Genomic DNA, 23718 nt, shown 5'->3' on the forward strand with positions numbered 1-23718 from the left:
GCAAACCTAGGTTAAATTAAATGTTAACTGCAATGTAAAAAAAAACTGTTTACCGAACGTTCTGTGTCAATACCCATTGCGCTCGTACGTTTCTGGGCGCTATGTTACACCACGTATCAGTTGGTCTACAAATTCGACACATCACAGTTCGTATTGTCTGGCACGTATGTCACCATCAGAGGGTCCGGCTATTTTAATGACAAAAAAGTTTAATATGTATGTTACAACCTTGGTGTAATTACAAACCTTCATGAAACGACCCGCTCGTCGCGTGTGCGTGCGGTGGAAAATCAAATAAATTCCATTAAGGTAACGAAAGGTTAGGACCTCATGGCTTCCCTATTGGTATTACAGACTTGTTGTTTGCTGCCGGACCAAAAAGTACTAAGGTGTCAGCATATATTATTCATTAAATAAGCATTGCATAAAATGAAAATACAAGAACATACCATATCATTACATTTTTTATTCATAACATATCATAACGTATCCAAAACGTTTCCGTATTACAATTATGACTATATACGCAATTGTAACATCTATAACAACCAGCACATTTCGGTGTATAGTGTCTTGTAGGTGTTTAAGGCAACCTTATGTAATATAAACATATAATACATTTTATAATACATTATAAAATCAGAAGCGTGGACACAAAGTTGTTCTAGTAACATTTAAAAAAAGAAGAAGGTTAACCTGTGTCACGTGAAAGAAGTGCTGCTGGTTAGGTAGATTTCATGAAGTAAAAACATTTTATTGCAACATTAAAACTACGAACAGTACACATAGGTTTAATGATTGAAAGTTTGAAGCAAAAGTCTTGTGTTTTAGAACGAGTAAATAATTCGAACACATGTTGTTTCAAGAAGTTTTAGTGTTGAATATATGATCCAGAAAGTTTCACACCAACATAAATAAAGGAAATCAATCCGACAAACACTTTCAGAACTGGAGATAACTCCTCTTTAGCCTTTATCTAAAACAAACCAGGTATTTTGTACACGAATAGAGGTAGTTACATCAGACAAAAATGCACGCTATTTGTACATTAAAGCGACTTGTTAGTTTGGCTGTTTTAACTTGGCTCTCAGCTTGGTATCGTGCTTGGGTTTTGTGGTGGAGTTATAACGTATTCTGTAACAGTTAGTTTATGAGTGACTTTTTCGGCCGATTGGTTATTACAACGGATATTAGATTCAGTAAGTTGTAATTAGTACGTAGCACAAGCGTGGTTTTCGATTTCGTTTTGACAATTGTCTACGGCAGTGGCTGTTAAACTTATTTGGTCGCACCCCATGACATTATTTTTTAAATCTTGTGCCCTTCATCCTCGAAAAACAGCCAGCATTCAAAAACAGTGTTTTATTTATTTTTAATATCCACTCATCAAACCCGTGTTTAAAAAAGTGTTTAATGCTCAGTTTTGTGGATGACAATTCGACAACGCACATCACAGGAAGACTGCTCAGTCGGGTTCGTACTTACTAACGAAAAACAACTAGTCCGTAATCCAAAACCACTGTTGTCAACATAATAAACATTATTGGGTCACAGTCTTGTATAGTCCCGTTTTACCTACAAACGGCAAAGATTTACACAGAAATCATAAACATGAACAGATCACTGATTGGTCGTTAGACAGTTATTCATGCTCCCCCTAAAGGTGAGTACCCCCAGTTTAAGAACCCGGTATTGGTTTACACAGTTATGTTAAAATGAGGTTGTCTATGTTGCTGCATCGTTTATTGCGGCTATTTTGTTTATTTCCTGTTACGGCGTTTTTGCTCTGGCATATGTTTGATGTTTGTTTTTTGGCATTGTTCAAATCTGCAATTTTCATGCAGGTGTCAATAACGATGCTCCGGAAAGTTAAAACAAATGAAAAGTGGCTACACTAAGTTAAACATTCAGTCCTGTTGAACAGGATGGAAACAACACTCGTCCAAAGTATTGTGACTCGATAAAGGTGAAGCTGGATATAACAATTGATTGTGTATCAGTTTCTGTATAGGGTGTGTGAGCATGAGCACCGTTTTAACAAGACAAATCAAAACTTGACGACGGGATGTTTTATCCCGTATCAAGTATCCAGTTACCTGTCTACGTGCTTCCTGCGACTCAGGATTGCTGGTTTGCTCTATAAACGCTATGCAAAAATGGCGAAAACATGATTCTAAGCCGAAATAAATTCCAACGTATTTCATATAGCGTCAAACCTGGCATTTCAAATACCTAGAGTTTATACAACTTTGCAAAGTGCGGTGTACAATGATGCTTCCTTGAAACACGACGTCAAGCACTGCAAAGCTCATGTTTTCATCAAGTGTATCGGAGTAAAAATAATTTTGAGTTAATTCCAACTAAATTATCGTCAAACGGACTTGGAAAAAGGTTACGCAAATCTTGCATAGCATCACATGCTACTTGTGGCAAGTAAAGGTTAACTTTTTCTCATACAAAAACTCAGCAAAGCTTTCCACATTTATTCCGTGACCCAAGGTCTAATATTTAGCAAACATGGTTCCGCTCAAAGGTATATCAGGCATTGTAATTTTCAAACACTTGCACACTTGGTTAAACCAATAAATGAAAGCTATTGTATAGCTATAAATACACAACAGAGCTTCCTATCTATTTTACCCTTTTTTGATTACTTTTTGGTCATAGCGACCTTAATATTTCCCTGTCACTGTTGTTCAAGGGCTTTTGCTCGAATAACATTTCATGCATATACTTATATGAACCAAATGGTTTTTCACGTAAACGTGAATGTGCATAAAACATTATTGCTTCACAACCAACAATAATGATAACAAACAATAAAAATGATGTGGTATAATTGTCATATACTTTTAGGGTGCATTTAAAAAGTGTTGGACGCCGGTGTATAATCCAACAATCATACGTGTACCTAACAGAATACCAACAGGCAATGTTTAAAAGCAAAAGCAATGAAGTTAACAACATTTTAAGACCGTACGAAGTCAGATTTTCAAGGCCCTTCGTCATTTGCACGGGACAAGCAACGATTTGTTTCAGTTTTCCTATTAAGGCGAAGTTTCTTTTTCGTATATTCCTTCTTTTTTTAGGTGCGCTCATTTCATGGTCGTACTCATCAACTTCCGATTTCTGTACTCGTGGAATATGTTCCAATACAAAAAGCCATTTGGTCATGACAGCCCTGGCCTCGGGATGCAATCTCCAGATATGGACAACAATTCCGAACAAAACGACAACGATTATGGAAATATAACCGAAGTTTCGTTCAATCCAAGAAAGTTCGTAAACGCATTTTGTAAGATTGAACAGTTCTCCCAGATCTGCAATGAAGGATAAATTGATAAATTTGTTTGACAAAAAAAAAAAAAAAATTTTATTTGTGTATAAGGTGCAGACAGATGGCCACTGTTTCGACCTAAAAGGTCTCATCAGTGCAGCTGATGTGACTATCAGAAGACTTTGCTGACCAAACGGCCAAGCAAAGACTTCCACTTTGTGGTGACTATACAGTCACCGTCATCCGTTGGGCACCAAACTAAGCAAGCTCAACCAATAGTGCCGTCAGGCCCCGTGTCACAATAATCATAAGATAAGCAATGTGGAGCCAATAAGTCTGCAGCTTATACACAAATTCATATTATTAGCTCCACATTGCTTATCATAAATTTTATTTGTTTTTGATCTTTTACGATAATTCCAAGACAAAATTTCAAACGTCTAACCTGAGGAGACATTGTGGCAGGAGATAAGGTTTTTCTCCGAACCTGGCTTGTAGACGTCCGTAGCCTGGGCTATATAGAAAAGCAGAAACACACTAAACAGCAAAACAGTATCCCACCATGGTATGATGGTACCCAAAACGTGATCATAGAGCTTTATAAAGGGGTATTCAAGTCGAGACATTTTTTTTACGTCTTATGAATCCTAAAAGACTAAAATTAATCTGTCATTGACCCTGTCAGGCATAGTGACGAAAGCCTTTTTTTACATAGGTTTGAATATAGTTCAAAACTAATCAGAAACGACAATCTGCAAGGTAAATCTTTCCTTTTATAATTACTTATATCGTATTTCAGTAACATTTTAACGCTCTTGGCCGACCATCGCCCATGCGAAGAGTGCTATATTCTGTTTCATGTCGCAAGCCTTATGTCAATCGCATTAGATGAATAATATTTACTGCATCATATTTACGGGGAATTACGCTAAGATTTTATTTAAGATTTTAACGACAAATTTTGAATTAAACTTCTGCATTACGGTAAAATATATGTAATTTCCACCAAACACGTGATAAACAAGATTTGTCCAAAGGCTATCCCCAAATGTTACTTTTTACCGACATCATTCTTATTCCCTACCCATCAGCTGTTAATCAAAATATATTTAGCACGATGTTTCTCAAACATAAAATCTTCTGTCAAATATAAATGGTTTGCTGAAACACTATTTTACTGCACTATTGCTGGTGAGGCTTTACCTGTAAATATTATTCTTGTACGTCATGGACAAAAGCTATAATGAGACCTTAGCCTTTTGTCAAACTCTACATTCTTTGTTGCAATTGAGCAACACACAGGTGCGCGTTTCGGGAACCGAATTTATTATATATATATACGTCACATCTAGCGGAACGGTGAAAGAAACACTAATATTTGATTGATTTAATTGTCACGAAGGAAACCGTTACCAATGTTTCAGGCCATAGTTTGGCGGAGGTTTAAAGTAAGATAGGTGTTTTAAATAGTTGTACAAGTTATCGCATACAAACTCGTATTGCGTACACATACAACAAACATCAGAGAAGAATGGAGTTCCAAGATGCTGCTTCATATTTGTTAAAACTGACAGAGGACTTCGTACTTTCAAAGTACGAAAACCAGGATAAAGCCGTCGAAAAGTTGGTTGGAGACATTAAAATGGCCCATGAGTACAATGATACTGAATACATCAAAAAGTTGGAATGGGAATCACAACACGAAAATCAACGAATCACGAAAACGGCGTGGGAAAAATATCATTCGATGGCAGCTGCGGGAAAAGCTTAATTACTACTTATAACATAAAATTGGTAGTGGTTTAGTGTGCAATAATTCCTTAGTGCGCATTTTTGTTGTTCCTATTTTTTCATCTAAATCGTTTACATCTTTGCCCACCAATAAGTAACGCAAAAGGATCGGCGGTAAAAAACCTAGATTGCGAGTCAACCAGCAAAAAACTTTTTTATAAATAAAATCATTTTTAGCCCCCGAGAATGGGCCATTGTTAAAAAGCTCTGCTCAAACTATTTTGTCGTTGCAGGTTTACACCCCGCAGTAATGTGCTTGTCCGTTTAAAAATAGAGGAATGTAAATCCGTTTTGCTATGTGTTCACTATTGCACTATAGTTTTTATATGATACAAAACTTTGTAACTCAAGTAGACATCACATATGACTGTGCCACTATTTTTTGCTTCCAAACTTACACATGCACTTCATACGAAACTTGAAACGTCAGTGATGAATTGTAAACACAATGAATTTCTGTGAATGCAAAGTTTTGTAGTTTGTGACGTGCTTGTCGTTGACACAACCGTAGCAAATAAAATAGGTTGTTGCGTGCAAGATGTGAAAACCTCCGAGCGCTAAACATAAAGTTTGCAGTCACCAAAGAAGAAGTATATCCGACGCAATACAATTAACAAGTTGAACGCTAGCTGTAGCGGATCCGCCATACAGGACATCTTCAGATAATTGTAAACAATAACTTAACAGTGGCCATCTGTATGTAGCTCACAGAAATTATATTATTGGCTCCACTGAAGGGTCGCATGGGCGAAGACCCGACATCAAGCTTCCGACACCATGTTGGCAGCAGGTCCCGACACCGATGGTCTGTTCTTGGAGCGAAGTTCGGTCTGAGATCAAAACAGAGATCTGGGACCGAACACCGTGGTCTGAGAGACCACATTGTGATCTGTTAGAGCGGAAACCATGATCTCATTATTTGTGGAAAGAGTCGCAAATGTATAGGGATACATCAAAGACGAGGCAGAAACAAACAGATAATTGCTGCTATTACGCGACAAAGGAGACTAAGAAGAAGTAGCGCAAGTTGAAAGACATAACGCAAGCGAGATAACTAGCGATGGCGCCAGAAAGACGGGTGTAAATGTAAGAGTGTAGAAAGCGGTTTTAAAAGACCACGTTTAAACAAAATATTGAGAATTATGACAAGCCGATTCCCTATACACCACACTTACTTATATACATGACTACTGTGACACAGGGCCTGACGGCACTAATGGTTTAGCATTTGCTTAGTCATAATGTTTACACCTTGTTATCCAAGTAGGATGCACCTAGTTTGGTGCCCAAACGGATGACGGTGTACAAATAGTTACCACAAAGTGGAAGTTTTTGCCAGTTTTTGCTAAGAAATAGCGTAACCAATATCAATGCATATACCGGAAGATGCAAAATCAAATTCTTATCGTGCATGAAGGTGTTTTACTTCCTTGCTTTAGGTTTAAAAAGAAGCATGTTGGTGTAAGGTGTTCATGAACAATCGCTTAGTATATCCGAATATTACCAATAACATCTATCAAATACGTTTTTCCTTGTTTGCTCCAATGTTGAACAATAAGGTCGCTTGTATAGTCACCACAAAGTGGAAGTCTTTGCTTGGCCGTTTGGTCAGCAGAGTCGTCTTATAGTCACACCAGCTGCACTGATGAGACCTTTTAGGTCGAAACAGTGGCCATCTGTCTGCAGCTTATACATAATAAGGTCGCTTTTTGAAACAACAAAAAATAATCAAAGTATTTGACTTTGTGCGAAGGATTACTACTACAAAAATAAACAAAATGCACAGTAGTAAAATGGAATGGAAAAACCTTTTCTAAATAGCTAAACTTCAGGCCACACGAGAAGTGGGTGCAACCGGTGCGGCGCATCAGGGCCCATGGATAACACAAGGGAGCAAACGAACACCATTGTTTGCCTCAAAATTAAAGGTCTTCTATCGCAAAGGCTGGAATCCACCTATAACTTCATGTGATATCCAAAAGAAAAAGGTCCTCTCACCGGCACATCTTTTATTCTCTTGAAGGCCCTGAGCTAAATTCAAGATATTAGAACTATAGGTCCATACAGCATTTTGCGTTTAGTTTGACCGCGAGTAGTACTGTAGTTTGGAACTGCTCGGTAGGATTTAACCAAAGAAATACGATGATTAAAGGCAACAGGAATGAATTTTGTTGAGCACATTGCATTTTTCATGCGCCCTGTAACGCTAGGCGTCGCAACAATATGCATGTGAGTAAAAGACTAAAATTTGATTACGTTACACATGAGTGATTACAGATAATATTAATTCACTGTTACAATACATGAAAATTATTAAACCTAAATTGTGCTACACTTTCTATTAACAAACACTGCAATACAAATCAAATGCCCCAAATGGGGGTGAAAACGTGGGGTTTACCGCCGAAACGAAGCAGGGTAATGTTCGGAAGTTCTGGGTTCACACGCATATAATTGCTTCCAAAAATTTGTTTTTTTCCCGAAAATAGAAAAATTCCTTGTTTTGAAGTCCAGCAGATGTAATTTCTACTCTTCTTGAACAGACAGAAGTGGTGTGTAAATTTGTGTTTGCATTTATGCATTAACTTCTATGCACATCCACATCTGGATTGTTATGCAGATAGATCATATAGCCTAGACGAATAGAAGTTAAATCGGCAATGAACACCAACGGGCAAATAAAATGTGTGTTCATGTTTCTTTTTAAGTTGTGTTAATGTTTTTTTATAAGGTGGTGTAAAATGATTGCATTTTTTTATTTTAATTAATTGTCTTTTTATTTAAAGGGTAATGGTTATGACAGTTTGTTATGAAAGTAAATGCACTGGGTCTTAAACATGTCAGGCCCTCAACGGCTTCCATTGTTATCCAAACATCCAACCATTGGTACTAATAAGCATGGTGGACATATACAGGATGGTTTTGTTACATTTGATGTCGGAAACCGCTACAAGTTGCTGGAAAATATTGGAACTGGAGCTTATGGAGTTGTTTGTTCCGCAATCGATACTAAAACAAGTAAGCTGGGTTTTGTTTAAGTTACTTTATTTTCAGTAATTCGCAAATTATTCCCGAAAGCTAATGATATAAAACAGATTAAAATTAAAGGGTATTGCAACCTTTATAGTCTAAAGTAACTGTTTGTGTTTTTTTGACAATATTAATTTATCATACACTTATTTGCAGAGAATCACGTTGCCATAAAAAAGATCGTCAATCCATTCGATATTGTGACAACTGCAAAAAGAACATTGAGGGAACTAAAGCTGCTACTTCACTTCAAACATGATAATGTGGTCGGAATTAAAAACATTATACAAAGTGAAAACAGACACTTAAAGGATGTTTACCTTGTCATGGATTTGATGGAAACAGATTTGCATCACATCATCAGGTATATGCAGATGTTTGGAAGTAACATTACATAGATACAATATTTCGTGTTTTAAATGTTTTACTTTGCGTTCATTTCAATATTAGTGTCCATAGTTTATTAACATGCCTAAATTTGGTGAAATGGTCAGACTAAAACTATGTGCAGAAACATGGTTGTCAACTGCATTTGGTTTTGTCTATGCATATGAAAAGGGCATATAATGCTGTAGCTTGTGCAGTTGTGTTGTAATGTGTGGTGTTATTGTTAATGCCAAAATTAATAGTTAACTGATGTTTAAATGTGTTTGTTTTAGGTCAGAGCAGGCCCTCACTTCAGAACACATCTGTTATTTTCTCTACCAACTATTGAGAGGAATAAAATATATCCATTCTGCAAATGTAATACACAGGTACTTTTGACTTATGTTTACCTTTTAGATTTTGTTGTCTTACCACTTACCATATGTTTGTTCAACGTTCACACTTCATAATTTGCAATTTTACAGAGATTTGAAACCTAGCAATTTGTTGGTGAATGAAAATTGTGAGTTGAAGATTGGTGATTTTGGAATGGCACGTGGCATCTCAATGAGGCCAGAAGATCCAAAACTTTTCATGACGGAATATGTTGCTACAAGGTAAAATATATATTGTCGGGCAACTGTAATGCTTTTTACTGAAGGGTTTTGTGTTGCTGATAAATTCAATGACTAGATTTGTGTTATGTTCTGTACTTGAATAAGTTCTGTACTTGCAAATAAAATTGAAACCTTGTTACCAAACACCTTGTACCAAATATACTTTCTTTAGGTGGTACAGAGCACCAGAATTAATGCTTTCAGCTGGATCTTACAGCCAAGCAATTGACATGTGGTCTGTGGGCTGCATATTTGCAGAAATGCTCGGCAGAAGGCAAATATTCCCAGGTAAGATTCATGGCTGCGAGTACTTTTCCTTTGTGGTTTGTTTGTCAGCTCTGGTTTCACTCGTTGACAAAATCCAGACATTGACACTTAGTTGTCAAAGAACAATGTACACTGAGATGTTGTTTCTAATATCTTGTTGTTTTGTGTTAAATATGTAAAAACAAAGCACTGATTTTGTTGTATATATGTATAACTCTGTTACTCATTCTATGGTAATGTGTAGTGTTTATTATGTATCACATGTACTGGGTGTCATTAACACGTTTGTGTGTTTCAGGACGCAACTATGTCCATCAGCTACAGCTTGTGATTTCTGTGCTTGGCTCACCAGCAAAAGATTTAGTAAATTCCATACGATCTGAAAGAGTTCGACGCTACATGCAAAACCTGCCACAGAAAGATCCAGTACCTTTTCCATCCCTCTACCCAAAAGCCACCAAAGAAATGGTATATACAATTTTATTGGCATTGGTATGCAACTGTTATGATCATACAAGTTGGAATAGTATTATTCTGTGTTACTGCACTTGTCTAGGCATAAATTGTAGTGACACTTTTCTGTCCACATACTAAAAACATCTCGTGTACACTGTGACTTTAAACCAGCGAAGACAATGAATTTGATGAACAAGTTATGTAACTTAACACTTTCATACACAATTTCTTATGTTACAGATTGAGATCCTTGCTATGCTGTTAACTTTTGATCCGTCATCGCGGCCAAATGCAGACAGAATATTAAAGCATCCATTCTTCAGACATTACCATGACAACGAGGATGAACCAATGTGTCACGCTCCGTTTGATTTTCGATTTGAAGCCACTGTAACAAAGGACGAAGTCATCAAACAAGTTTCTGAAATCATTGACCAATACCAGTGTAGAAAAAGCAGGTGTGAAATTCTTTCAATTTAAACAAAATTACTATGAGGTGCAGAAATGTAGGTGTATTTTTTGTTAATTTTGATGTTTGTCGTCTTTTCCAGGTTGTCCAAGCAGCTGGTGGTAGTCTCAAAGCAGCTTCAGCCCACTGATGCAGAGTCAAAAGAAAACACGAGAAAGTCATCAGAAGATGTTTTCAAAAAACCACAAACACCAATCAGTGGACAAAAAATCTTACCCAAACCATCGGAGAACACCCGTAAGATGCCCACAACCCTTGACGTTGACATGAAAAGTGCGTCATCGGTTTGCTCCATGGACCTTAGTCTGGATTTAGACGCACAAACCGCTGAACGAGCAGTTAAATTAACCCAGGAAAAGCCCCCGTCTGCAGACGTGTCCTCAGTTGCCACAGAGTCTGCAAAGAAACCAATGATAACAGTTCACGTGGTGCAAGACACAGACCCAGACACTGAAGCAGCTCCTGACAAGGAAAGTACCCAACCAAAGGAATCAAAGGGAGTTAAAACCAGTGAACCTTCAAAACGTCAAACCACTGGTGGTAAAAGCAAATCAAACAATGTGGAGAAGAAGAAAACAATTTCTGAAGCAACCAAAACCAAAATTAGAGACACTATTTTCGCTTCCATGCTGTCCAAACAGAAAGGTAAGTGCTTTCCCCAATTAATCATACACAGCCATGGTCATGGGATTTCCAACCTGAAAGCATGCAATTTTACACAGCCTTTTGTATCAGTGGTTTTACATATATACATGCAATTGCCAATAGACTTATTTATTATTAATGTTTCCAATATGTCACATGTGTGTTCACAGGTTTGGGAAAACCAAATGAGAAGGTAAAAAAATCAGTGACCGCTGCTGAGAGACAACGTGAGAGAGAAGAGAAAAGAAGAAAAAGGCAAGAGCGAGCAGCGGAGAAAGAGAAAAAGAAGAGAGAAGCTGAAGATGCAGAAAAAAGAAAGGAGTTAAGTGATGCAGACAAAACTTTACTGGCAAGGTGGACGAACATGCAGGTATTGCACCAGCTAATATCTGTATGTAACAAAATTGTTAAGGGGATGCTAAAGTAGTACGATTTAAATGGCACTTACCTTGATAATTACATAACAGAAATATGATGGCACTAAGCAAAGCAAGGCTAAAGAAAACAAAAAACCTAATGACAACACTGCAAGAAACACAAAAGGTAAATGCTTCAGTCTATAATATGTGTATACTAGTGTGCTCATTCAATTTTTACAATGCCATTTCCAGTTGCAGACAAAAGCTCCTCTGACAAAAGGCTTTTTCGTCACAAAAGTTTGCCGTCGTCAGCTTCCAATCCCTATCGCCACCTAGTGACGTAAGTTGAGAAAGTATTTTCTGTAGCAGCCCACAATCTTGTTCTGAACGTCAACCACCGTGCTTTGTTGTTGGGTGTTATATAATTTTATTATTAAAGCAAAAATCCTTGGCTTGATCCATAAACTACATAGTGTTTATTTCTTTTTTTAAACAGACAATAATAATTATTTACTAGTGTATGTGTATTATTGAAGTGTCACTAAATACTGATTTTTCGCCTGTCATGTTATAATACAAAAAGACTGTTGTATGATCATGAACAACTCACTTCTAAATGAGATAAGTAGAAAATGCCATTGGTTTCTGCCAATGAAACTTGATGCTGCATTTAATGCTTGAATGTCTTTTCAGAGGCAGTCAAGCGAGCAGCAAGCGATGGAGCATGAACGATGAACAATCACAAATACTGAGTACACCTGGCAAGCCTGATGTTTTCACTGTCGTGATGGGAAATAATGTTGATGACCCATCACACGATGACCTACTTGTTCATAACACCACTGTAGCTGGAAACAACAACATGATGATGTCATCATTCAGTGATGTCACATCTTCAATTAATGCGCTTACATCGAACATAGAAACCAACCAAATATCACAGCAAAATGTGAAATCAAACAAATCAAACCACAATGGATTTATACCAGAACCTGCTTATCAGCCCATCATTCACAAGAACCTTCAAATACCAACCACCAGCAAACCTTCAACCAACGGAGGCAACCAGTTTATCAACACCAACACAGGTGGTGTTTTTATACCGGAGACTGAAGCCGCGGTGACATTGCCAGAGAAAAGCAGACCGACTTCACTATTCACAACATTGGAGCAACAAAGCAACCTTTCAGTGTACGTGAATAACCAGGTGATGACACCGGGACAGGCATCGATGCAAAATTGTCTCACAACTCCGTCTGGTAAAAATCTGATATCTCTGAGCCCTGATACAGTTGATTTTGTGCTAGACGAAGAGTTGAAAGACCACCATCGTGTGGTGAGCGATTCAATACTGATGAGTGCTAAGTCATCCTCATCCTTAGAGGGCGGTGTGACGCTATCACCGGGTGGCACTTCGCTTGTGTTTCGTGCAAAACTTCCCAAAATCAAATCAAAACCAAATTCCTTTCCACTGACGGAAAATTCAGTAACACCAGCGATTGCGGTCACAGACATTCCACGAACAGTGTTGAACGATTCTCTGCAGAACATCGTTGTCACGGCAACACAGGTTGCCAGCAAACCACTATATGGCTCGACAAGCGGGGTCCCAATCTACAACAGAACCACTCAACTGTCCACAGAATCTACACTGTCTAACGGTGGATTGTTTGTTCCCAATATTGACAATTCCATATCTCTCAATGCTCACCATTATGGGCCGGTAAGTTGGCAAAACCTTACCAAATTAGCAAAAAAATAATTTAAAATAATATGCTGTCACATGCTTTTAGCAATGCAAAAGAAAAACAGCATCAATTAAACATATTTTTAAAATAGACAGAAATCCAATTCAATAAGTTTATTACAAAACCAATGGTTACTTAACCAAGGTTTATAATACTTTGCTATGTCAAGATTTTGCACCAAAATCCTTCTTGCAAAACTTTTGTGATTACGCAACCGATATCTCCAACAATGTTTTATAAACTAAATTTGTGTTTGAGTATAGCCATAAAATGTCACAGCAGCAGTAATGTTTTGAGTTGTTTGCTGATATTAAGTGTTCCACCTTAAGATTTACAAATGTTTATTTCAGATTACTCATCCCGACAACTTGCCATCATCTGTCGTGGCTGCCGATGCTACAGGCAGTGGGTATGGACTTGGAATCAACATCGACGATCTCATACCACAAACAACAGGTGAGGGAGGGATAATGAGCGGGATGGAGTTTGCTGCAGCATCCGGTGACTCCCTGGACCCCTGCTCCTCATCCCTGCTTCGTAATTGGTTGGATGTCCACTGTCTCCAACCGGCCGATATGGAGGCCCTGCAGAAGGATTTAGAGCTTGGATCGCCGATGAGTGTTGATGGTGACATGAAGTTGGATTGCGTTTAGGTTGAGACATCAGTCACGATAAGAAACTCTCCACCAGACCTTACAAAATACTCATTTTAAAACTTTTGATACCAACTGGGAGTAGACCTACCAACAGATATGTGTGGTTTGATTTAAACTGCGGTTTTTCATTGTTCACAAGCAATGGGATTTTTGGACTGTACTAGTGCGGTGGTTCCCAACCTTTTAGTACTGGTGGATATTAGGTTTTGTCAACAAATATGTCATGTCACAATGCATTTAGTTACACAAAACGTTTGCAAATTGGGGTTTATGACTTACAAAGTGTGCATTTTGCCGCATAACCCCTAATTACCCTCTGCAGTCCCCTAGTTAAGAATCACTGCATTAGTGATTTGTTTTTAATTGCTATGAAATATTTCTGGGCTGAATTATTTGTGGGTTTTTGACCTGAGATAGAAAAGGTGTACAGCCACAGGTGTGTCCGCCTGGCAATCGTGCACTTTGCATGTTTTAACTTACTAATATTGGTTAGTTTGCACAATTTCAGGTTCATATACTGCAGTTTCACATCATGTTCATTATTTTCAGTGTAATACTGGCATACAAATTATGCTGCTTATCTCAACTTATAGATAATAATTCCTCGCCTACTTGGAAATGTTGATATTTGAGTGTTTTAGATGTGATGTTTAATTAGCTTATGTTTATATTCAATAGACACACTTGTTTGTACAAACTGACCACAGAAGAATAGCTGCTTTCTGAGTGAAATTTAGGATTTTTTTGTTGATATGTGAAAGTCTTAATAGCACCCTGATATATAAAAGTTTTGGTATATCGTTCCCCTTTCGTATGCACGTTATACTTTTTGCCAAAAATGAAACTTGAACATTCCGATTTTCTCTAATTGTTGTTGTTAAGTTCGCTAAATTGGTTATATTTGGTGCTGTAAGCTTCAAGCGAAATTGTCATAAACGCAGGTATTCAGCTAGGTATATTCATTTAATGTCATTAACACAACCGATGAGTTCTCTATCTACATTCACCTTTCATTGTTATGTTTATTGTTCTAGTATTGTTTACCCATACATTAATTTTCTTTGTACAAACAAGTGACGATCAAGTATTCGTTTGTAATCAAGACGTCTTGTAACTTGTGTTTTTTTATATTTACCCCCAAATTTTTGAGTGATTTTCTTGTTTTCGCTTTTTACTGACCGTTCCACCACTGCTGCCGTCAAAGTGCTTTCACATATTCGTGACTCCCCGTGCCCCTTCAAAGTTGCACAACTTACTGTGCCTTACGTCACCGTATGACGTGTGCGTGTCGTCACGTGAAAGCTTGTTGAAATATGCACTTTTTGCGCGCGCTTTTCTATACACACACTGGCCACTTGGTGTCGTTGCTGACCATCGTTATTTTTACAACAAACATTAAAAATGCTGAAAATATTTTTGCTGGTTTTTGCTCAAGATTTTTATTTGTGACGTCACGTGACGTCAGTCGGTTACTTCCCTAAGATGTGGTCGTTAGGCTTGAAACATGCGAAAAACTGGATGTTAGCGATGTATTTGTATTAATGAGGGTTGCGGTTGTAAATTTGGGCAACATTAGATTGTTCAGAGAATTGAATAGTTTCGCGTTTAATCTTCAACTTTAAATACCGACTTTTTTTAAGCAAACGTTTTGGTGACATTTTAATACCGGCTTTAAAGAACCCACAAAATGTTATGTGAGTTGGTAACTGATGGGGTAATATGACTTTATTGCTAGATATTGAAGCTGCCCTTACACTGAAGTTATAGGATGTGTTTCGTTGATCATTGTATAAACAACATTTGAGAAGCGTGGTGCTACACAACGAGGCATTGCTATTATTAAGTGGCGTTATGGCCGACAAAGCGTTGTAACTTGATCAATACCGCTGGAGGTGGCTTCGGGAAACACCGGGTTGAGATTGAAACTCGAAAGAAGCGCGTTGCTGTTTGGACAAGGTATCTCAATGTCATGCAGTGAAAGCCTGTGTAAGCACATGGTGGTTTCAATATGTTAAATAGCTGCTTTTTTAGTTGATATTTTAACTGTTGAAGTGACTTAACTACGTGACGAGTTAAGTAATAAATCACAAGTGTCATGCAGGTGACGGAAACGCCATGAGGTTTCTCGGTCGTTGTCGTTCCTTGGTGATTTTGTGCTTGTGTATTTTCCCGAATGTGTCAACTGCAAGGTTTGGAAGTGTTTCGTTCACAAATGGTTCTTACCACGGAATTGTGATTGCGATCAACCCGTCTGTTCCCGAAAACTTCACAATCGTCGAGAAAATCAAAGTAAGTGCAGCATTCTATGGAGATATTTTCCAATTGTTTAAGACAGGTGGCTTGAAGGGCATGAGAATACTTCACCGATTCGCTTTCTAATAATTTCTTTTGTAATGCAACGCTGTAACAGGAGAAAGGTTATTATAAGTAGGCAACTTCCATTTGTTCAAAACGTCACATCGTATTTTTGTTTTAGAATATTGTCACAGAGGCATCAGATTATTTGTGGCAAGCAACCAATCAGCGGGCAGCGATCGGTCATGTGACAATTCTTCTCCCCAAAACTTGGACAAATGGTTCGTGGCCAACAGCAGGAACAGTTAACTACTTGGAGGTGAAATATGTTCAGATCGCACAACGTTTAACTGTTACTTTACTGACGTAATTGGTTTAGATTTATTCCTAATACAAGAGTTAAATTTAGCATTGGTTTGCCTCAACAGGCGGATGTTTTGGTCGCCAACCGGAACCCTGTGTATGGAGACCTCCCGTATACTTTACAGTACGGTCAATGTGGAGAACGGGCAAGTTACATCCACTTAACCCCCGACTATGTTTTAAAAGATGGATTCGTTATAAATGGGGCGAAAGGTGAATTTACAAACTACGCGCAATGTTTAAATGGTTATAATTTCCACAACCATAAAAACAATCACTGATTAGTTGTTTGTTTGTTGCATTTGTGAGAAATATAATCATGACGATTTGGCAATATTTGTAGCTTGATGCATTTTTGTTGCATCGCAGGAAAAGTGTTTGTCCACGAGTGGGCGCACTTGCGATGGGGCGTTTTCGATGAAGCTCCGCGTTTCGGTTCGGATCAGTTTTACGTCGACAGTAACGGCAGTCGGCAGGCAATAAGGTATACAAAATATTAAACATTTTGGATGAGTGACATCGCGCGTAATTCTAAAAACTTTGCAAATTCGGGCAATGTATTTGGATTATATCCGTATTTTGTACCATAAAGAACACCACATAATTACTACAATTTGTACTGGGTCGGATGTCTTTATTGGACTTGCCGGATGTGGCCCACGGGCCCTCGCTTTAAGCGCAGTATTTGTTGTCTTTGTCATAGAACGACCTTCATCAACTATTTGCCATTGATGGCAAGGGTCACACGTTCCACTGCTATGTCACTCTCAAAATCGACGCCATTAGTGTAATATTATATATTTAAAGGACAACGGTGAACATCTCGAGCCATTCTACCGCACCGCTGGGGCATGTTGACGGCGCGTCAGTGTCTGTTTCGTCATAAACAATGTGTAAATGTTCGCAGCACGCGCGTACCGGTAACAAATGTCACATGTTTTCACCCTTTTATAATACGCGAGAATACTCCTGGGGATTCGACACCACTAAAAAGATTCGGTTCCGGATCCGAATAATTTTGACATATTTTTCAGATGTCCTTTATCACTTACGGGGAAAAACCTCATTACAGTAAACACACCGTGTGCAACAACGCCTGATGGTCCCAGTCCGTATCAAGAGGGCTGCGAATTTATTCCCGACCCAACGCAACCGACGGGCGTGACAGCTTCGTTGATGGGTCACCAACAAATTGAAAATGTAAATGTCTAAATAACTATAGTGTACAGTTGGGTAATCGCTTTGAGTGAAAAATTTGAATGTGCTTTTGTTGATCAACAATGTGTATTTCCTGCCGTACTACACATGGAATTTATGAAATAAATAAATTTGTGTTCCAGATACTTTCTGCCTGAATCTCTGCATTTATTTCACAGGTTACGCATTTTTGTCACAATAATCAATCTGACCCGGGTAATGTTCATAACCCGGAGGCTCCCAATGAACAGAACAGGTTGTGTGACAGACGAAGCACTTGGGAGGTTATCATGACGTCACCAGACTTCCTAAACAAACCTACACCAACCAATGTGAATATTACTCCCACTTTTGAAGTGTTTCGGACACGCTTGGTTGATACTTACGTCTTGGTCCTCGATGTATCTGGAAGCATGGGGGTGAGTTTAATGTAATGCATTTTCGCGTCAAACTTTTTATGAGCAAAATGCACAAGCATGCAAATGGACGTTACTTTGTTGCAAATGTAAATTGATGTTGAAGACAAATGTGTTCGTAACGTGTGTATGTCAGTCAGCGACATCTTAAACTTTGGAATTTCCGTTCATAGGATTACGGTCCTTTGTACCTAAGTAAATTACTTTATGTACACGATTTACCCAAGATTGTATTGTATGGTTTGCTTGTACGAATTTCCATTTCCAAAAATAACACACACATTATAGTGAATTACGGTTTCAGTTGTAAATGTTTGTTTAGGACGACAACAAACTGACTGACATGATAAGAGCTGCGACAATTCTCCTCTCGCACATTCTTCCTAACGGCAGTGAAGTTGGCATTGTGACGTTTTCTTCCTCGGCAACAACACTTGCGAATATTCAGATGGTTGATGGAAACCGAGCGTCGTTACAGATGGTCTTGTCCACGTTAAATGCCGGTGGCGGTACTTGTATCGGATGCGGCATCAATCAAGCAATTTCAGTAAGCAGTGTTGCTTAAAATAAGGCTAAATTTTGATATTGATTTTGTTGTAAGTTGTTGGAAAGTGGTTCTGGCACAGCTGGGGGAAGGTTGATTATTTTAACCGATGGAGAAGAAACTGCAGGACCTTACGTTTCCGATACGCGATTGAATGTTCTAGACAAGGTAAACTGTTTTCATATAAATTTGTGTAGCAGCTGTAACGCTACCATCCCAAAATAAACTCAAATGTGGTAATCTGCATATTTGCTTTAGAAAGTATGCGTGAGCGCCATTTTCTTTGGCTCTGGGGTTTCAAATCAAAACATAGATCTACAAAGACTTACAGACGAAGCTTGCGGCCAGTGGTTTTTCAACCAAGAAAGAAACCTTCAGCAACTCGTGGCTTCTTTTTCTGCATCAACCCAATCTAATGATGGAGATATTTTCGCTACAGTTTTTCAGGTTGAACCGGATAAAACATAATTATTGAATAGAACGTTTTCCTATTTATTTACATGTTGGTTACTTGCATGTTTGGTTCATTTTAAAAGTTTGGCGGCAAAGTTGTATAACTGAAACAACCTAAATACACCCTTTGAAACTTCAAGGTTGTACGCCGGAAATGCACCTTGGTGCCGTTTGGTTGTTATTAGTATCGATAGAAGGATTCGCAGTTTCGCTGTTAACACTTGGTGACTTATTTGAATCACATAATTATGATATAATTATGTCGTAAGATTGTCAACGAAGTGTATGAACTGACAAGTGGACTCGTTCTACAAAACTCCGTGGCAATCGACTCCACGATTGGCAACAATACAGCATTCGTGTTTAGTTATGAAATAAATCCACCCGTGATCGTCTTAACATCTCCCTCACGTGAAACCTACTGCTCAAATTTAATACCTGGGTGCACTAGTGCTGGATTAATTGACAACGTGACAAAAACGATTGTCTTTAGCATTCCAGGGACAGCAGAGGTAATGAAATTATTGTGTGTGCATGTTTTGTTTTAGCGTGGAATGAATCTAAGTTATGTATTAGTGAGTTAATGTCCCAGAGCTAATGACTCGTGTTGTCGATTTTGAATACGATTGTCGCTTTATTGTTTTATTCCGTATAAATTGCTACGTTTTGTTCAATACATTTTTGACATTGTTGTGCTTTTTACCATTGCAAACCAACTTCAACAGCAACGTTTAAATCTTATTTGTCTGCTGTTTAAAACTTCGTTTGACATATCGTGGTTATTTTCGGCCATTAAAAAATGTATCTCGCACAGCCATCTCACGCCATTTTTACATTCACTTAGACTGGTATATGGACTTACACCCTTAACTCAACGACAAATGAAACAACGTCTCTAACTGTGACGTCGTCAGCTGCCAGTGGCTTGGTGGAGCCAGTGGTCGTCAATGGAGGTTACAACCCAGTGAATGACACCACTCAAGACGTGTTTGTGGTTAACGCAGAGGTGAGGACTTGACTAATGTGAAAATTGTCATTTACAAACCCGTTATAAACCAACATAACCCGTTAATCACAGTGTTTGTAACAACAGTAAATATTTTTTTAATTTTTATTTTTTTCATGCAAGCTCATTTTAACAAATAAAGTTAGAAAGTAATTACATATTTTTAACTTTTGTATTTTTAACATTCATTCAGATTTTTGTTGGGTTTTTGCCGGTCCTGGGAGTTAAAGTGGAAGCAATCATTACCTCATCTAGTGGAAGCATAACTACGCTTGAACTGTTGGACAGAGGATCAGGTGCGTTTGAAAATATGCCACTTAACTATCGTTTGTAAATTTAGGCAAACCATCTTTAATTTACAACAAAATTACCGTAAAAAAATTAATAACCTTTAACACCTAAATTACTCTTGAGCTTCGTGCTAAGATTTACCTACCATGCACTGAAACACCGAGGGAATGTCGATGTATGGTAGGCAAACACTTTGCCGAAAAACCCTGTTGAGCAGAAAACATGTAACATAGCCAAGTAATTATAGATTATATTCTTTTTTAGTTCCAGATGTTCGAGCCAACGATGGAGTTTACTCTCGATATTTCATTCCCACAGAAATGAACAGACATTCGCTTCGTGTGAGTGTGTATATAACCAGATGTTTATAACGATCGAATCCACTATGTTGCCATTCATATCTCCAATTTTTAAGGCTCTTCTAACCTTTCTATAACTTGAGTTACGGTAAGGATACTTACCTAAAGATTTTCTCATCTGAAAAAACCTGTTGCAATGCTCTTCTGAAATTCGTTTGGATGTAAAGGAATAAAAATAATTTTGTAAAATAAAATTATCATAGAAATAAAATAAAATAATCTTGCATTTTCTACATGAGTCAGTATCCTCATAATAAAAATAAACTTGCACTGCGAGATTAAATATCTCAAATCAACGCTTGTTGCTATAGTTCACAAAACAAATGCTGTTTTACAGATTGTGGTCAGAGGGAACGTGAGCTCATCATCCAACACAACAGAAGGTTCCTCAGCCGCAAGTTCAGCATTTGTTTACCAGGGAGGTAAGTTAACGTAATCAGGCAACAACATCATGCTTGATTCAAAAATATCCTGATTATTAGAAATCTCAAATGTACAGATTGGTTACTGTATAATGTTTATTAAACTGTATACGATCCTTGTAAATCGTATACGACCTTTTTTAAACAAAATGTGTTTATTTATTGCATTTTCACCGGAAGACCGAACAGTTTATTAATTCGTCGCTTTACCTATTTTCAGTGTAATGTTCACGTTGTGTTGGCACTTTCTGGTATAAGATTTACTCCCACAAGAATCCAATATCATTTCAAACAACTTGAGTAATAGACAAATAACGTAGTTAAAGAACGCCATGGATTGGTTTCTATCAAAAAATGTGAAGGCAAGATTCCTTTTCCGGGATATTTTGCTTCTGTACAGATTGCAGTTAGCGAGTCATGCAGAGAAAATGTTTGAAACACACCCAGAAAAAAATGCAGACGAGTGTACACACTATTTCCACCTGTGACGTCTTATCAGTGCAGCTGGTGATTGTGCCACTGTGCTAGCTGGTAGACTAGCAGCCCACATACCTTTCGGTCCACGTTGATCCGTTAGGTGCCAAACTCGGCACCCAATCAACTCAACAATTGTTATTGGAATTTACAGGCGTTTTGGTTCCCAACAATGTTGGAGTCAGGCCATCGCAAACCACTGGAATTTCATTTGAGGAAATTGGTTCCTTCTCCAGAACGGTTTCCCCAGGGGGAATCCCCGTTTCCAGGTGAGTAAAGTAATTTTCTAACACATGTAACAACATTACGAACAGTTTTTACTGTTAAAGGGTTTCCGGGCCTGGATCAGACATCTTTCCCCCCAGCAGAATTCTGAACCTGAACGTGAAACGATTTATTGTTTACGAATCAGGTCTAGGTTTTGAGTTAACTTTTACATCACCCGGTGACGACTTAGACATGGGAACAGGTTTGAAAAATTCCCTTAAATTGTAGCCGAGAGTATTTTAGGCATCTATGGATGCAGGTAAAAATAAAAATGAGTCTGCTATTCCTCATCACCACAAAGTCACTCACGACGTTGCTACGACGTTCAACAACATTATAATTGTTGTCCCTCTTGCCAAATTATAATTTTTACATATATTATATAATCATTAGGTTCACAGACATACGGTAGCTGTGATAGCCAAGTAAGGACTGCGCAGAGGGCGATCCTGCCAATCATGCGAAAGCATGAAACACTTCCGCGTCGTTTAATATCTTAACAATATTATTTTCAGCCTCTGGATATAATATTCAGTATAGTGTGGGCGGTTCTGCATGCTTTACGAGCGACAAGGAAACTTGCATGCTCGCCACAAACCAAAGTGTGGTATCGGGCGACATCTACCGGCCGAAAACTGCCGGAGAAGATGAGAGTTTTATTCTCAAGATACCGGATTCCTCTTCAAACAGTTTAATAAGGTTACCACCAATGTGTAAAGCAACTGATACTAACCTGTCTTTAAGGCAATCCTTTTATTCGTTACCAAAAGTATGGAAGTCGTGTAGTGAATTTGAAGTAACAAAGAACACAAAGCATTAATATTTAAATGTTCGTAATTATTCGCTTTACTTACAAGAAATGACGCAAAAAAACTTTTGATGAAGTCATTTCGTGTAACAACCCACAGGTTGGGAAACACTATTGTATAGTAATGTGTACATTTAATCTTGACGTACATGGCGATGAGGGTTAATACGCAATGAGGAACGTTATGTTTAAATTGCCACACGCCTTATATACTTATCTAATAATATGTTAGAAACATTCCAATTCGTTTCAATGTCAGTGAAACATAACCTAAGCATTCTTTTCGTAGCGTCTGGTTCGCCATACAAGCTTTCGACGAGGTTGGAAATCAGGCAGAATTTTCTAATATTGCGTCTAAAACCGTAGTCAGGACACCACCAACAACAACAACAACAACTTCCAAAACAACCACCGTTACCAGCCCATCTTCCACTACCACCACAACCACCACTGTCGCCTCTACAACTTCAACTTCCTTCAGTAAGCCATGTGACAAACGGATACTGACAACAAGTGTTAACCATGTTATGTTATAGGTTTTGGTCCTTATCAAATTTCCACATTTGCTCTGGGATGTGCGTTAGTGGTATCGATTCTCGCAGGTAAGCAGCTATGATAACTTGGATTTATGAGCACTAAAATGTTGCGACTGTCACTAAATACACGTAAGGCTGCTCTTTGTAAATATTAGGGGTGACCGGTTGTGTTCTGTGCCGGAAGCGAAATACGAAGACATCAGGGAACGTGTACGAGAATGTACGTGGAACGACTCGCTACGCCAACAACACATACCACGTTACTGATACTGTGTGATGTTTGTGATGTAGCATACGAGTGTTTGCTGAAAGTTTTCAAAATTGGTTTAATTGTTTTGTTATTGTGTGTTTGTATTCGTTATTTGCGTTGAACTTAATGGTGCTTGGGAAGGAATTTGCCTTTTTAAATTATTGTGAACGATTGCGAATCAATATACGTAAAAATGATGTATCTTCTCAACGGTCTAGTTTTAATTAGTGATACCAACTTTATGTTCCGCAGCATAAACTTGTTTCTCATATTTTATTGCGTATCTATTGATGTTTTGTTTTATTTACCTGAACAAACCTAAAATATCCTTGTGCAGAAAAAAAATATTACAGCAA

At 38.1% G+C, this 23718-nt stretch overlaps 2 protein-coding genes across 4 annotated transcripts; both read left to right on the top strand.

The window, feature by feature from the left end:
* Positions 1 to 7859: 7859 nt before the first annotated feature.
* LOC145896995 (uncharacterized) lies at positions 7860 to 15094 on the top strand. Its single transcript, XM_082985142.1, has 13 exons — positions 7860 to 8086; positions 8255 to 8462; positions 8758 to 8853; positions 8950 to 9081; positions 9254 to 9369; positions 9647 to 9816; positions 10045 to 10262; positions 10356 to 10918; positions 11089 to 11288; positions 11386 to 11461; positions 11530 to 11617; positions 11971 to 13000; positions 13376 to 15094. The coding sequence occupies exons 1-13, from the start codon at positions 7888 to 7890 to the stop codon at positions 13676 to 13678; spliced, it is 3399 nt and encodes a 1132-aa protein (XP_082841268.1). The 5' UTR covers positions 7860 to 7887; the 3' UTR covers positions 13679 to 15094.
* A 493-nt stretch (positions 15095 to 15587) lies between these two features.
* LOC145898709 (calcium-activated chloride channel regulator 3A-1-like) lies at positions 15588 to 23718 on the top strand. Of its 3 annotated transcripts, none has more exons than XM_082987286.1 (21): positions 15588 to 15637; positions 15783 to 15970; positions 16158 to 16295; positions 16405 to 16552; positions 16709 to 16823; positions 17374 to 17539; positions 17716 to 17955; positions 18275 to 18499; positions 18554 to 18664; positions 18755 to 18943; positions 19219 to 19461; positions 19794 to 19955; positions 20149 to 20251; positions 20511 to 20587; positions 20943 to 21027; positions 21656 to 21770; positions 21831 to 21970; positions 22284 to 22467; positions 22866 to 23056; positions 23113 to 23178; positions 23268 to 23718. In XM_082987286.1, exons 2-21 carry the CDS (start codon positions 15797 to 15799, stop codon positions 23387 to 23389), a joined length of 2994 nt encoding a protein of 997 aa, XP_082843412.1. In that variant the 5' UTR covers positions 15588 to 15637; positions 15783 to 15796; the 3' UTR covers positions 23390 to 23718. The 3 variants fall into 3 exon arrangements, with proteins under 3 accessions (XP_082843412.1, XP_082843411.1, XP_082843413.1); XM_082987285.1 differs by having other exon boundaries at positions 15616 to 15667; XM_082987287.1 differs by lacking the exon at positions 19219 to 19461 and having other exon boundaries at positions 15616 to 15667.

Source organism: Ascidia mentula, chromosome 4 (genome assembly GCF_947561715.1).
Source record: "Ascidia mentula chromosome 4, kaAscMent1.1, whole genome shotgun sequence".
In the NCBI taxonomy this organism is placed as follows: domain Eukaryota; kingdom Metazoa; phylum Chordata; class Ascidiacea; order Phlebobranchia; family Ascidiidae; genus Ascidia; species Ascidia mentula.